The sequence below is a fragment of the Alosa sapidissima genome, chromosome 9 (assembly GCF_018492685.1).
Source record: "Alosa sapidissima isolate fAloSap1 chromosome 9, fAloSap1.pri, whole genome shotgun sequence".
Lineage (NCBI taxonomy): Eukaryota > Metazoa > Chordata > Actinopteri > Clupeiformes > Clupeidae > Alosa > Alosa sapidissima.
In genome coordinates this window covers 6,520,513-6,535,579 of record NC_055965.1, presented here as the reverse complement: position 1 = coordinate 6,535,579, position 15,067 = coordinate 6,520,513, and the positions used below count along the sequence as shown (strand labels likewise).

At 42.5% G+C, this 15,067-nt stretch overlaps 3 protein-coding genes across 4 annotated transcripts; 2 read left to right on the top strand and 1 right to left on the bottom strand.

Annotated features, from left to right (window-relative positions):
- The first annotated feature begins 345 nt into the window (after window positions 1–345).
- LOC121718185 (probable ATP-dependent RNA helicase DDX5) lies at window positions 346–6,683 on the top strand. Its single transcript, XM_042103089.1, has 13 exons — window positions 346–501; window positions 1,266–1,431; window positions 1,537–1,633; window positions 1,743–1,876; window positions 1,992–2,057; window positions 2,157–2,298; window positions 2,400–2,560; window positions 2,653–2,825; window positions 2,941–3,051; window positions 3,170–3,231; window positions 3,474–3,533; window positions 5,393–5,614; window positions 5,850–6,683. The coding sequence occupies exons 1-13, from the start codon at window positions 461–463 to the stop codon at window positions 6,263–6,265; spliced, it is 1,851 nt and encodes a 616-aa protein (XP_041959023.1). The 5' UTR covers window positions 346–460; the 3' UTR covers window positions 6,266–6,683.
- Window positions 6,684–7,253: 570 nt separating this feature from the next.
- Window positions 7,254–12,226, bottom strand: LOC121718209 (septin-4-like). 2 transcript variants are annotated; one of them, XM_042103129.1, is made up of 13 exons: window positions 12,136–12,226; window positions 10,858–10,929; window positions 10,584–10,613; window positions 10,152–10,159; window positions 9,810–10,025; window positions 9,591–9,687; window positions 9,294–9,389; window positions 9,010–9,133; window positions 8,640–8,774; window positions 8,367–8,484; window positions 8,137–8,238; window positions 7,877–7,973; window positions 7,254–7,555 (listed from the first exon to the last, which is right to left on the bottom strand). In XM_042103129.1, the coding sequence occupies exons 2-13, from the start codon at window positions 10,865–10,867 to the stop codon at window positions 7,404–7,406; spliced, it is 1,185 nt and encodes a 394-aa protein (XP_041959063.1). In that variant the 5' UTR covers window positions 10,868–10,929; window positions 12,136–12,226; the 3' UTR covers window positions 7,254–7,403. The 2 variants fall into 2 exon arrangements, with proteins under 2 accessions (XP_041959063.1, XP_041959064.1); XM_042103130.1 differs by lacking the exon at window positions 12,136–12,226 and having other exon boundaries at window positions 9,294–9,380; window positions 10,858–10,954.
- Window positions 11,415–14,866, top strand: polg2 (polymerase (DNA directed), gamma 2, accessory subunit). Its single transcript, XM_042103120.1, has 8 exons — window positions 11,415–12,482; window positions 12,573–12,690; window positions 12,947–13,052; window positions 13,266–13,451; window positions 13,542–13,682; window positions 13,897–13,977; window positions 14,204–14,298; window positions 14,410–14,866. Exons 1-8 carry the CDS (start codon window positions 12,011–12,013, stop codon window positions 14,573–14,575), a joined length of 1,365 nt encoding a protein of 454 aa, XP_041959054.1. The 5' UTR covers window positions 11,415–12,010; the 3' UTR covers window positions 14,576–14,866.
- Window positions 14,867–15,067: the final 201 nt, after the last annotated feature.

Below are 15,067 nucleotides of genomic sequence, written 5' to 3'. Positions count from 1 at the left end.
TACACTAGTTAAGCCTATTTAAATATCCAGAAAAAGACAGCACAACCCCATGCTTTGAATTGTCCCTGATAAATTTAGTCTACATTAGGCCACCTACATTTTTTGGCTAAATCTTGGCAAATATATTTCTCGGAATAATAAAGTAAACAGCTTTATTTTTTATGTTTTATTTTGGGATTTTATTTGGGTCGATCCATCCATAAAGTCAGACAGTAAAAGAAAGTCTCATCTGAATGCTAACTTCCGCTTCCTAATAAGGAAAACAAGTAGTGCAATCTCTCGGCGTACTTATACATTGTCTCTCTGTGAGGGTGACGCGACCTTTATATCCAGTTCGTCACATTTTTTTCTACCGGCATATTCCGTAGCCATTTTCTATCTGGTTGGACAACGCGACATAGAATTTGTTTCGGAAATACGTTTGTTCTTTTGTTTATCCCTTTTTATTATTTAATTTAAAATGCCTGGATATAATGACAGAGACCGTGGTAGAGATAGGGGGTAAGTTGAGAATGTATTCATCATGATCATGTAGCGAGATAACTATTTAGTTAGCTTCGTCCCTGGTTTATCACGGAAGACGGCTAATATTAGCTAAGCGCATTTTCATTTCATTTTCGTTAAGGCTAACCTTGATGTTGGATCTTAGTTGGAATCAAACGGTCAATTTAGTTTGTTAGAGTAAATTATCTGTATTTGGTAACGTGAACGTAAGGCTGCTCACATGGTATCTTGCAAGCTAACGTTAGGTGCCTTGGGTTGCAGTTTACTCGAGAGGGAACTGCTTGCCTGCAGGCTAACGTAAGCTAGCCATTGCTGTGTCGTAGATAAGAAGTGATGTGTAATGTGAGTGCTGGGCGAAAAGTGTTACAATTGGTGACGGAGCATTACACATTATTGAATTGGTTGATTTTATAATTGACCGTAGACTGTCCAATTACACGTTTTAAGGTCACCATGTGGCAAAAATGGATGGTATTTCAAAATGCCGGCCGCTTCTATCTCCTTTGTTCCTCTACCGGCCAGAAATAAAATGGCAGGAGACTAAAATGTGACGCAGAAATAAATGCGTGTAGCTTCCACCCTCAATCACGTTTTGATAGTTTTCGGAGTAAATAAAGATGTCAGTGTTTCGTGATGTTTGACCACGAGATCAATGTATTGTATCTGTAAGAAGGGTGGCTAGTAGACAGGCTCACACGTGGTAGGTATGTGTGTTTACCCAATGTTCTGTCTAATATTGTCGATTCCCCCCCAAAAAATAGTTATGGTGGCGCTCCCCGGTTCGGTGGCAGTCGAAATGGACCGCCTCAGGGCAAATTCGGCAATCCCGGCGAGAGGCTGCGTAAAAAGCACTGGAACCTTGACGAACTCCCAAAGTTCGAGAAGAACTTCTACAAGGAACATCCTGAAGTCACAAGGAAATCAGTGGTAAGCTTCCATATTGTACAATGTTAGTCTTTGGATCTTAAGTGCAAGTTACTAACAGACTTTAATCATGACTTGTGGTTTAATGTTTTCCTTTTGTTATTACAGCAAGAGGTTGAGATGTACAGGAGGACAAAAGAGGTGACTGTTAAGGGCAGGGAATGTCCCAAACCAATCATGAAGTTCCATGAAGCCAGTTTCCCCAGTAAGTGCTTATCAGCGTTATATCTCTTGCTGTTATGTCATCTATTCCCTCCACTTTGACCCCACACATGGTGACGGATGGTGACTGCATTTTTGTTGTCTTCCCTCAGACTATGTCATGGATGTGATTGGCAAACAAACCTGGACAGACCCGACCCCCATTCAGGCTCAAGGTTGGCCCCTGGCCCTCAGCGGAAAAGACATGGTTGGCATCGCCCAGACAGGCTCCGGAAAAACACTGGCTGTAAGTTTTTATGAGGGCAGTAATGCTGGGGCGCTCATCCAGTTGTTTAGCTGTGTCTGTGGAAACGCAATCTAGAATCTTACAATCTCTAATTTGTTATTCTGTCTGTTGATAGTACCTGCTGCCAGCCATTGTCCACATCAATCACCAGCCTTTCCTTGAACATGGCGATGGCCCAATTGTAAGTACACCCATGTGTTGCACCTTTCATTCTCACTTTGTTGTCATGATGTGCTCGTCTGTGGTGAGGTATTTGGCTGATCTGTTGCTTCTCCTCCAGTGCCTAGTTCTGGCGCCGACGCGTGAGCTGGCCCAGCAGGTTCAACAGGTGGCTGCAGAGTACGGCCGAGCCTCGCGGCTGAAGACAACCTGTATCTACGGCGGCGCTCCCAAGGGACCACAGATCCGCGACCTGGAAAGAGGTGAGGTGGCGTTCTGATTCTGTCAAACTAATGAAATGCACGACTGGCTGAATGAAGCGTTTGCAAGGCACACACTTACATGGCTGCCACCCACTTTTTAGGTGTGGAGATTTGCATTGCCACGCCAGGGCGTCTCATTGACTTCCTGGAGGTCGGAAAGACCAACCTGCGGCGCTGCACTTACTTGGTGCTGGACGAGGCTGACCGTATGCTGGACATGGGCTTCGAGCCCCAGATCCGCAAGATTGTGGACCAAATCCGAGTAAGTTATTACACATGAAGGCCCTTCTACACCATGCAAGAACCTCAACATGGCAGGAGCAAACCCTTGACTCTACTGTGTTCTCTTCTCAGCCCGACAGACAGACTCTGATGTGGAGCGCCACTTGGCCCAAAGAGGTGCGTCAGCTGGCAGAGGACTTCCTGAAGGAGTACGTACAGATCAACGTGGGCGCCCTGCAGCTGAGCGCCAACCACAACATCCTGCAGATTGTTGACGTGTGCAACGACGGCGAGAAGGATGACAAGTGAGTCTATGGTCGTTTGCCCGCATTGGGAGCCGTTGGCTCCAAAGCATATGCTTCGCTTTTGTTTGTTATGCGGATCCCAGAGGGATAACAGTGGAGTTTTTCTTCTCCACAGACTCCTGAGGCTGCTGGAGGAGATTATGAGCGAGAAAGAGAACAAGACCATCATCTTTGTGGAGACCAAGAGGCGTTGTGATGAGCTGACCAGGAGAATGAGGCGAGATGGGTAAGAAATGCTGCCAGACTGTAGCACACACAGCGGAACACCTTCAAAATGCACTGTTGGAATTTGCTTGGCGTGGAATGTACTGGAATTTAAGGGTTTTGCATGTCTTGTTCTGCAGTTGGCCAGCAATGGGCATTCATGGAGACAAGAGCCAGCAGGAGCGAGACTGGGTGCTTAATGGTAAGCCCCTCCACACACACACACACACACACACACACACACAGAAATGTCATTCTGCTGTGCATGACTGCTGAGCTGTTCCAAATCAAACTTCAGAACCACAAAACAAAAACACAACTTGGCTTTATTGCTGTTGCCATTTTTAATTGCTGTGCATCTATGGAAGAGATTGTGATGTTTGTTAACATCATGTCATATTTCGTAATGTAATTTTGTTTTTGTTTTTTTTGCTTATTTGTTAGAGTTCAAATATGGCAAGGCATGCATCCTCATCGCCACAGACGTCGCCTCCCGCGGTCTCGGTCAGTATGTCTGTAGATGAACCGTTTGTCTCTTTCCACACTTTGTGTCGTCCTCTTCACAAAAGATGAGAAAACCCCAACGTCAGACCAAAAAAAAAAAAGCAACAAAATGTTTTCACTTTAAAGAAAGTGTTATTGCTTTCTTTAACTTCTCTATGCATTTTCTGAGTTTTTCTCACCTAAAGGTGCAGTCTTTGTGGCAGGGCCTAGGCATGACAAGTCCCAGGTCTGCAGAGGGGGAAGGAGGACTATTGGAAGTGAAGCGACTGGCTGCCACCCAGTCGCTTAGAGAGGTGAAAAAGTCCCGAGCTCAAGCTCCTGTGTGCCAGTAATCTTCCAAAGGCATTGTGGCTAAAGCCTTGTTCTGATACAACTACTTGATATAACCTGTTCTCTTTCCATGGGTCTCTTATTATATATACATACACTTTTATATTTATTTTTTTTGTTGCGTTTTAAATGCAGTTCATCCAGCCCTTGTTCCAAGTCAAAGTTCAAAATCAAAGCAAACACAACTAAGCTTTATTGCTGTTATTTTTGGTTGCCTTGCATGCATTTTGTCAAGCACTGTATGGCAAGTGGTTGTTTTGTAGATTTGGTAGTGATTGACAGCGTTCGCGGAGCTTTGTCAAAGCATGGGTGTTTGCAAACATGTAGGGCTTTACGTTTTCTTTCTTTTTTTCTTTTTTTTTTACATTTTTTGTTTCTTACAAAAAGTGCTGGTGTTCTTGGAAAATGGAGAGAGCAGTTAACACCTTTGGTATTAATTTCATCTCATTTCACAAATTGGTGACAAACTGGCACATGTGTTAAGGGGCTGCGGAAACCTCTAGAACAAAGGAGCGAGTGTTTGTAAAATGAGAAAGCAAAGCTCAATCAGTGACAAAGAAAAAAAAAAATTCCAAGCCGAAGTTCCTCCCTCACCTGTGTTTTTTTGTAAAAAGTCATGTCGAGACCTGCCAGCGAGAGACATTTTCTCAAGTGAACACTTGGCTTCTGGAAAATCTTGCCTAGACGAGACTGCTGAGCCGGGGGGCCCATATATAAACTGTTCAAAGCCGAAAGGGGTGGCTAAGATCTGTACGCGTCAAGTTTTTTTTTTTTTTTTTTTTTTTGCTTTGCAAAAAATTTTTGTTTTTGTTTCTCCGGAATCGACTTTTTTTGAGGTCCCCCCCGCCCCTCTAAAGTTAGTAGTGCTGGTCTGTTGTGTCTGGGCAAGACAATGCAGTGTGGCCTTTATTAGCATGCTTCTGATGAGTGTGCTGAAGAGCGCAAAGCAAAGGGCCTTCAGACCCCAAAACCCACTGAAGCGTCCTCGTATCGGCACATGAGGAGGCAACAGTGCGCATAGTGGCCCTACTGCGTAGAAGCACCTGGATGTCACTTGACAATTTGTGGGGAAAGTTGGCTGCATTGGGAAAGGACTAGTGAATGCATACTCCTTAAAAATGGTAAGGCTTCGAACCCAGTTTATTTGTAACCTTGTATTTGAGTTTTAATTTTTCCAAGTAATCTTTTAAAAAAGGCAGTGTAAAAAGCGTTTAGTGTCGTACTTTTTTATTTTTTTCCCCGTAAGCAAAATGGAGTGTGCATTGTTCCTCTCTTCCCACAGTAGTATTCCCTTGGAGTAGTAACTTTTTTAAATGTCTGTTTTAATTGTCCTCTTTCTCAGTGTTCATAACCCACCCCCCACCCCCAGCCCCTTCTTTTCAGGTTTTGCCTTTTGTAGCGTCCAGTCTTGACCCCCTTCTTGAGAGTTTCCTAGTCTTTGCTAACTTGTGTTTTTGGTCTGACTGTTGTGGTGTGCAAAATCTTGTGCATTCCGCTGCATTCTTTTGCCACACTGCAACACTTTCCAGATGTGGAGGATGTGAAATTTGTCATCAATTATGACTACCCTAACTCATCCGAGGACTACATTCACCGCATCGGCAGGACGGCCCGTAGTCAAAAGACGGGCACGGCCTACACCTTCTTTACGCCCAACAATATGAGGCAGGCCAACGACCTGATCTCTGTCCTCCGCGAGGCCAACCAGGCCATCAACCCCAAGCTGCTCCAGATGGCGGAAGACAGAGGAGGTTGGTGCTGGGAACGCATGATGTCCATGTGGAAGCCCATTAATAGTAGTGTCTTGAAAAGTGCTATATATATCAATTAAATGTTATTAGTATTATTTTTAGAAATAATAATATTAACAATACAAATTCTTATTGATGAAGCATGAAGTCTTCATTGTGGTACCTTCAACTGAGACCAGTTTTGTTGGCGTTAATTCTAAGTTGCCTTCGTTCTGTTTTGTTTTTATCCCTGCAGGTCGCTCTCGAGGGGGCAGAGGTGGCTATAAGGACGACCGCCGTGATAGGTATTCTGGGGGGAGAAGGGATTTTGGTAACTATAGGGATAGGGATAACGATAGGGGCTATGGTAGCGGACCAAAGACACAGAATGGTGGCTATGGCGGGGCCAACAGCTATGACAAGGGCGGCAGCAACACCGGTAACTACAGCAACGGTTACAACAATGGACAGGCCAACAGTTACGGCGGCGCCGGTAACCCGGTCGCCGCCTTTCAGAACCAGAACTTCCAGGCCCAGCCGTTTGGCGGCAACCAGGCGGCAGGCCAGAATGGCATGAGTCACCCGCCGTTCCCCTTCACCCCACAGGCGCCCCCTCAACAACCCCCACAGCCCATGGTGCCCTACCCCATGCCCCCCACGTTCCCTCAGTAAAATCACATATACACACACACACACATATTGATACACTCTCTCTCACACACACACACACACACACACACACTTGTATACACCTAAACTTGAGCGCACAAGCCCTTGAAGTCGTTTTATGTTAAGGAAGAAAAATCTTATTACTATACTTTGTACTCTTTGTTTTATTTGCCTCCAGCAGGGTTGAAGTTTTTTTTTTTTTTCAGCAGTCTAAAAGTATCTAAAAGTCCAAGTGATCTCTCGTGCAGCTAACCAGTTGCACATTCTTTACCATTTTTATTTGTTACATTCCTCGATAATTTATTTTTACTAGATAATGCACATTTTCATGATTTAGTGTATGTTTAAAGTGGTATGTTTAAAACTTGATCGGAAGGCCAGGCTTGGACCTTGAAGTAAAAATAAAAGGAAAATAATCTCTTTCCTGTCTTTATTCTTGTTTATGAAGGGAAAATATAGGGGACTCGCTGGGGTGAGTTCTCTGAATAATACAGGTTATGTTAAGGATCATCTTAGTGTAATGACCACTTCTTTCCACAAGGTGGTGTAATGTTATCCCGGCCTCTGGTTAACTAAACTGTTCAGATCAGATAACCTCAAAGAATTTAAATATTTTGTAATACATTATAATATATACTGCTTAAAAAAATTAAGGGAACACTTAGTTTTCCATAATTGTTAAAACACATTTTTTTTAAAACCTTCCACCCTTTTCTCAATTCTGAAACTACATTCACAGAATGTCTGATAGTTCTTGCTAAAAATAAAATAAAAAAAAAAACCCTCAAGTTTTATTTCTGCTCAGAACCAAACAGTGTCAGAGTACCGATCCAGTGTATGATTGAAGTGTTCCCTTAATTAGAGGGAAGAGGGAATTAGAATTTCCACTTGGGGATCAATAAAGTACCTATCTATTTATTTTATAATTCAGAAAACACATTGCAATTGCAAATACTGTAAATTGTGAGAAATGACCCCTTTGACAGAATGCTGCTTATTTGCACACTGGAATTTATTGCACTGGTGTATTTCTGTCCGGACCGTTCTATTCCTAAATGAAACAAAAATGTGAGGCCACAAACGGCTCATAAACACCTGGATTAAGGTATTCTGTGGAGATGTGTGGCTCTCTGCCTGCTTACTAGAATGGCAGGCTGGGTTTGCGCATCGGCATGTGACTGATGCGGTACTGTTCATACAGGTTTTCGTGGGTCTTCTCCTTCAGGTCCTGCATATGAGTGCGCACTAGCATAGTTCTCAAGTGGACCAGGTCACTGTGGGCGGGGTTCTCAACTTGTACAACACAAAAAAACAGGAAAAGAGGAAGATGATTCACTACATGTTTAATTAAATAGAACTAATTTAAGGAGGTATAATTGATACAGAGTAAACTTAATGTACTGCTGTAATAGAGTAAATAATAGTAATAGAATATCTCAAGTAACCATGAGTGCATAATGGGAGGACAATATTAATGAAAAATCAGTAATTTCAGCAAGTGCTGCAACTAAATCAATCATATATAACGGCATAGATATTATTAATAATCATTAATTTAAATGCATCATAAAGGCTCTGAAGAATCTACTGCAGTGTGAAAATGAGGATGAGTACCTTCCACCATTCCCCATGGGTAAGCCCGGACTCGCACAATTCTCCCGTGTGTTCTCAGTGCCAGATTGCTCCCAACAACAGCAAAAGGGATGCTATTCTGTACACACAATACCAAACCATAGGTTAACACATACTCAGAGTATATGCTGCTTTGATGTAAAAACAAGCATCAGCAATTGCAATTTACTTTATGCTGCAGTGAGGTAAACTGCATTTCCTTCCTAACGAGACCACTGGATTCTGTCTATGATTGTATATACCTTCATCTCATAATCCTGCCTGGTCCATTCTAAGTCATCATCAGAGTCACAATCTGCAAACTGGAAGATCTTGATCTTATGAAGCTTGATCTCGCTCCATATCTGCAATCAAGAGTCATTATTTAGCATTTGTTTATTAGTAATATGTTTATAATTGTGGTGAAAGATGTGTTTAATTGATGGTGTTTGAGTTCCATTGAAATCACACAATGCACTAAACTTTAATGTACCGTTTCTTTCTTATGTAGCAGTTCTGCCTGGGTGAGGCAGTCAGCTTTGGCTATAACAGGAACAATGTTCACCTTCCCCTGCAGGCCCTTCATGAATGCCACATCTATGGGCCTCAGACTGAAATAAAAACATTAGGAACTGTATCAAGCTTAAGTACAACACAATCCCTCTCTAAAGCATGACCTGTGCTTGAAAATACAGTTGGTAATGATGTAATGACTTGGCAACCTAATTCTGTTGTCAACACGAGGGCAAACACAGTGCTCTCCTACCCATGGCTATAGGGGGAGATGAAGTAGAGACAGCAGTGGACGCGGTTGTCTTTGATGTGGATGCGTTGCATGCCCATCTCATCAATACGGTACTTTTCAAACTGCTCATCGAGGTAGTCCAGTATAGGTTCATAGCTAGAAAGGAATCACAGGCTTATGCTTCAACAGAACTGCTGATGTCAAAGAAGACCTAAACATAAAACTTGATTTAGAGACATCAGCCCTGTATTTTAAAGCCTGTTGAAAGGAATTTTTATTTTTTTTGCTCTATGATGTAAAAACACGTCTAGGGCACTCTTCTAACGCCAGTCATATTCCTGACAGAAATGTGCAAAAACTGCTCTCGTCATGGCGTTAACACCTCCAGCACCTCTTTGTGTTGTCCAAAGCATCCCCAAATCCTGGTGTGTCCACAATGGTCAGCTTCAGCCTGACTCCCTTCTCCTGAATGTCTAATGTCTTCTTGTTTATAGCAACTGTTCTTTTTAACATCTCTACAAAGGGATAGACCAAAGACAATCAAGTGCTTTCATATTATATATCAAAGCAAGCCTTTAATTAGACACCCTGACTCCACCTAATGATTACACTTTACAAGGGGTGTTTGATCAATGCCCTTAGCTGAATTAAACTTGGACAGTCCAGCAGGTGTACCTGAGGTGCTGGGTATTGTCCGGTCATTGTAAAGATCTGTGAGAAACAGGCTGTTGATCAGGGTGGACTTTCCCAGGCCAGATTCCCCTGAGTGACCCAAGAAGAGCAAGAGAGTGACACTGTGAGTGAGTGAGCAAGAGAGTGACACTGTGAGTGAGTGAGCAAGAGAGTGACACTGTGAGTGAGTGAGAGCAAGAGAGTGACACTCTCCAGCCACCTTTCCACAGTGTACAGTAGAACGGAATGGGGCCCCACATAGCCAGGTTTCATCCGTAACACAACGTGCCATTTTCCTACCTGCAACCATCAGAGTGAACTCGAAGCCCTTTTTCACATTCTTCCTGTGAATTTGGTGAGGCAAAGAGGCGAAGCCCACAAAAGACTTCCCTAGCTCCTGTGTGCAATACGAGGAAAGGAGTTAGACTGCAACACACTTCAAGTTACTACAGCAAATGTTATTGGAAAACCACATGAGGACTTAGGACTTGACCACCCTGATAGACTTAGGCTTCTGACCTCCATGGACAGATATGGGTCGTATGCTCCCCATGGGCTCTTTGGCCTGACCGGGGTTGGCGAGCTACAACAAGTTCCGTTGTCTGAGGACTCCACTGAGGCAAGTCTGCTGTCCATGTATCTGAGTGGACCTTGGCCATTAGACACAGGCTCTTTGAGAAAAGCCTCAGCCTGTGACTCATATTCATCATCATCATCTTCAGTGGTGAGGCAGTACTTTGTAATATCAGGAGATAAAAGTGCAGGTCAGTTACATCACATTGTTTCAATGTTTTTACACAATAAGAAAGCTTGTTTTTGTAGTGGTATAGTCATTCATTCAGTCATTATCATGTCTCTTACCTCACAGTCTGAAGATGATGTAAATGACCGTCAGTGGGTGACAAAATAATAGAGAAAGATTAAGACATAAACAATTTGGTGTCGTTCCAGAGCCAACAAAACCAACAGTGATAACAGTTATCCCAATAAATAGCCTCTTCTCTGTGGTAATGTCAGGGAAATGTTACAGCTGTCTTGAGGCCAGTAATGAGAGACTGAGGAAAAGCTTTTATCCACAGGTCTATACACATACTGAATTGAGAACTTGACAACGCATTCTCTTAACATCTGATCATATTGTATACGCACATTTATTGACATTCTGTAAACATATCTTTGCATTATTGCACAGTCATAGGAGGGACTCTGTAGACTAACCATGTTAGCATGTACAAATTGTGACAAGTACAATTTGATTTGAGATGATGATCTAAGTTTAGGGCATTTCCTCACCTTGAAGATCAAGCTCATCCGTCTGAGTGCCTAAAGAAAATCAATGATGGGGAGAAAAATAGTTATCTAAAGCCAATTCCTGTAGATTTGCTGTCCAATGACTATCATAACTGCAGAGTGTTGTTTCATGTAGTCTACTGCTTCATACTTCTTTATTGACATAGCATGACTGCTTTACACATCTCAGTATTGCCAATCTTTGATTTGGCTAGTCTGCAATTCCAGACAACCTAATTTAAAAAGAAAAATACTATCCTATGACAAAAGTACTCACAGCTGTCCATTTGTCCGAATTGTTAGTGGGGGAAATCACAAGCTGCTGTCAGACGAGCTTGAGTCCTCTTGCCTGCCACACAAAGCCATCACAGCATCTCACGTGTAGTAAAACAACAAAGCTATGTGACGTCACAATCATACAAGCAGATGAATGATAGCCATGCATAGGCCTTTTACGCAAAAAACTTTTGGTTTTCTCTCGCAATGTTTTTAATAAGAAGCTTTTCGGTCCTGAAGTTGCTTTTTCTTGGAGAATGTGTTATTGATGTCCTACCTTTTTTACACTGTAACATCTATGCTCTCGATAAACTATCTACTTGATGAATCATGTCCATTATTTCCAAAATTAAGTCTACAAAAGTTTGACGTGAGCATCAAGATAACTAGGCTACGAGAAAACACAAACAAACAAATCTGAAAATGTCAGCTTTAAATATAAAACGTTTTCACAATATCTCGGTTAATTACAGATGACAGATCCCCTGACAGATTACTGGTCTGCCGGTACTTTATCGCAAGAGGAACTGTTGGTGGTGACTGATTTGATTCACCACACCGCTTTTAGTGGTTGGACTGCCAGCGTTCCTCGTGATCAGAGCAAAGATTGTCCGCCTTAACAATCTTTGATCAGAGCCCGTCTACGGACATTCTCTGTCGTGATATTAGAAAATGCATGTACAGCAATATTCGCAAGTCTTTCTTCCACCAGTGCTGTAGTCTAGTGGAGATAGCAGAATGAACAAACAATGGTCATTGCTTTTATATGACGTGAAATATTCTGTCTGAAGTGAAGTCGGAGACATCTCCACCCGGAACTGCAAACTACACCCGGAAAGTGTTTGCGAAAACATAACCGTCCGCTCCCCATGGCCAGAGCCATGGCTCTTACACGTGTGGTCTGTAAATATCGATTCTGATGTTGCATTAAATCGGTTTTGCTGACAGACCACTGGAGAATTGGCCAAGAATACACACTAATTAATTTCCCAACAGCAGATGACTGGACAGCGCCGAGCAACATCACCATGTAACGTTAACTTTAGGAGAGCCAAAACGCGCGAGTGTAATAAATGTAGGATAGGTTTAACACCGCTGTTCTAATTCTACAGTAACATTGTTTCTCTTCAGAATATACCAATGCCAACACGAATATGTTTACTTATTGTGTAAGGAGACGTGTATTACAAATATGTCTCCAAAGTAGCAATTACTGTAGCCGGTGTGCGCTACAGCTGAGCAGAGCGCATTCTACCCAAGAGTCCGAATCTGACCTCACCACCACTCTCTTGAAGCTCTGTGCAGATCGCTCTTTCATAGCACCTGGCGAGGTTCATACTCGGGCTCTCAGACATGGAAACTCCTGCAGTTATGGACCTCTGGGGAAGGACCTAAAAAAGAACATTTTAGATCAGTGGTGGAACTCTATCACTAGATCAAAAGCGCAGGTGTTTGGGATTGACACATTGCAACATGTCCCCAATGACGCGGGGAGTTTGAAGCTGGTGGATACCAGTGCTTTTGGACAAATCATTAACAACAAGGACTTGACCAAAAGCCAAGTAGTTGATAGGCTGCAGCAGCTGCTTCATCATAGTTCATTAGTCCGTACAAACTTGCTCCAAGGTGATCATGAGTGGATAACATGGGTCTGCAATGTCTATGTTTGGGGTTTTAGACTTGATGTGGTGATGCTTGTGGTCTGTGTTGCTTAAGGTGCTCTGGAGCAGTGTCTGCCTTCTCTGGAGCTGGTTAAAAGGAAGCTACCCTTTGGCCTCGCTGAAACTGGCGTCTGCTACCAACTCTTGGATCAAAACAAAGCTGCCATTGGTTGGTGAGAAGGACACAAGATTTCACATACAGATTTGTCTTCTGCTTTTGAGTTCTTCTTCATCTTCATTGACGTAAAACCATATTTTGGATCAAGTTTAAGGTTATTCTCAAAAAGGTTTTACACAATATTTAAACTTTAAAGACCTTTTAAAAGTGCAATTATGTCTGTCTTGCATGCGATTGTCATCATACATCTCTGAATGACTAGTTGTGTTGCAATTATAGTGTAGTCTAAACAGGACCCTGTTTTTTGCTAGCTCATCTGAGCGGACTGAAGCCTCCCTGGTGTGGTTCTGTTCCCCACGCACCGCTTCACAGTGGCTGGATCACTGGACACGGCAGCGGCTAAAGTGGTGGCGAAAGGTGAGGACAAACTTTGGCAGAAGTTGCCTCCCCCTGTTTTTGCTTTCACATTATAGGAATATGTCTTTAGTGTCACTAGTACACAGAAGTGAAATTATTAGATTTTTTTGTATATCATTTGTTACACATTTTAGATTTCTTTTTGTTTTCATTTTAGTTTAGACAGTTGCATTTACTCCATGACTTAGGTTGCTAATAGTAAATGTGCCTCAGTTTGCCTTGAGTCCATCCGACTTCAGCTCCAGTGATGTTGTGGAAGCAGAGCTGCAGGGTGGAGCGTCCCGCGGCGTCCAAGTGACGTATAGGTTCCCCTGGGGATCGGAGCCCCTGGAAACCCTGTGGAACCTGGGGGAGTCTGAGCTGCTGAAGACACACGGGAATGCGAGAGCCAAGCTGCAGGTGTGTCCGTAACCATCAAGATGGTTGAGATCAATGACTGTGAAAAAATGGGGGGGAAACTTATTCAATGTCTCGTGTTTCCTCCTGCAGTGCAAAGACGGACGGAAGTTAGTTGTGCCACATGTCGTAGCTGTGAATGGAAACATGGACCGAGGTGTACTAGCGTACCTCTTCAACTCTCTACAGTTAGAAAAAAAAGGGAGCGGCAAGCAGAGGATTCACCAAAGAAAGGTTTACTTAGTGCACTTACTGTACTTCTACTGTATGTGTTATTAACATACTGTATTTATTAACTTTTGTTGAGTCTTGTCAATCTCATTTTTTAATAGATGCCAGATCCCTATATTTCTTTCTCTACCATGCTTACCAAAAAAACATGACTAAAAAAGAAAACAGCTTTTGGTGTTTTATGGTTTTCTAAAGTCTGCCTGGGCTTGATCAACAGGTGCTGAAGCTCCATCCCACTCTGGCTCCAGTTAAAGTAGCACTAGACATGGGAAAAGGGGCTACTATGGAACTGAGACAGGTACAGAGGCATCTTACTACACCTTGCAGATGCACTGCTTGGGGTCCACTGCCTCCAGGCAATATTTTAGTGAAACACATTGCAGTAAAAATGTTGCTCAACCTACAGATTTACTTTCATTTACTCCCTTTCACAGTTACTATTTGCCTTTGTTGGAAATTACTATCAAAGTTAAGTAATAATCAAAAATGTTATATCAGAATTTGTGCTCTGTATTTTTTCATAGGTTTGTGAGGGTTTGCTCACAGAATTCCTTGAAGCAGACATCTCCGTGTGGCCAGGGTACCTCGAGCCTCAAACATTGGATCAGTTGCACACCAAGTAACTATTTTTAGCTTTTGTATCGTTGTTTACTGGTTACAGCCCTGTACCATTTTACTCTGTCACCCTTCTGGATGACTCCTTTTGACGGTCTTTGATGGGTGTCTGCAGGTATGATGAGATGGGCGTGCTCTTCACAGTGATGATCAGTGAGAACACGCTGGAGAATGGCCTGCTACTGGTGCGCAACCGAGACAGCACCATTAGGGAGACCATGCACATCTCTGAAGTCAAGACATACCTCCAGAAATACATCAATGCAGCTGATAACATCTGAGTCGAGGGCAACGGATACCTGTCTTTCACTGTGCAAATAGTGTGAGGGTAAAGAAGGCAGGAAATCTTGAAGTTAATGTTATAAGTCTGTTTAAGCTCCATGCAAACTTAGTCTGTTTGATTGTTGTCATATTGTCATAGAAAATATATTCTACCTCAAAAGAACAGTATTGAATGGAATGAGGTAGTGTGACACATATTTGAGAAGACAAAAGTGTTGATCCATTCTGATGTTACAGTAATGTATATTTTGCATCCAGTGCATAGTAAAAATCAAGTTTTCACATCATGAGTTTGTGTCATGCAGTGTTGTACTTGTACATTCTGTGTTTTTGCATAATATGCAACACAAATAATGAAAAGAAGCTGAATATGAATGAATGGAATAAAGATAATTCTCTAGATATTTTTTGTCCTGAAATAGAATAACTTTCGCAACTATCCTATGACCAGAGACGGTTGATAAAGTTAACTATAGAATCTTTGGTTTGAC

What these genes read in the sequence shown, in the direction of transcription:
- LOC121718185 (XM_042103089.1), top strand. Translation starts at nt 461, where the DNA reads ATGCCTGGATATAATGACAGAGACCGTGGTAGAGATAGGGG. An exon ending in GATCCGCGACCTGGAAAGAG is followed by an intron (nt 2,299 to 2,399) that starts GTGAGGTGGCGT and finishes CCCACTTTTTAG; the next exon opens with GTGTGGAGATTTGCATTGCC. An exon ending in AGATTGTGGACCAAATCCGA is followed by an intron (nt 2,561 to 2,652) that starts GTAAGTTATTAC and finishes TTCTCTTCTCAG; the next exon opens with CCCGACAGACAGACTCTGAT.
- LOC121718209 (XM_042103129.1), bottom strand. An exon ending in GGCAGGATTATGAGATGAAG is followed by an intron (nt 7,974 to 8,136) that starts GTATATACAATC and finishes TTGTGTGTACAG; the next exon opens with AATAGCATCCCTTTTGCTGT. An exon ending in CCCATGGGGAATGGTGGAAG is followed by an intron (nt 7,556 to 7,876) that starts GTACTCATCCTC and finishes GTGTTGTACAAG; the next exon opens with TTGAGAACCCCGCCCACAGT.
- polg2 (XM_042103120.1), top strand. Translation starts at nt 12,011, where the DNA reads ATGTTTACTTATTGTGTAAGGAGACGTGTATTACAAATATGTCTCCAA. An exon ending in GGCTAAAGTGGTGGCGAAAG is followed by an intron (nt 13,053 to 13,265) that starts GTGAGGACAAAC and finishes AATGTGCCTCAG; the next exon opens with TTTGCCTTGAGTCCATCCGA. An exon ending in CTACTATGGAACTGAGACAG is followed by an intron (nt 13,978 to 14,203) that starts GTACAGAGGCAT and finishes ATTTTTTCATAG; the next exon opens with GTTTGTGAGGGTTTGCTCAC.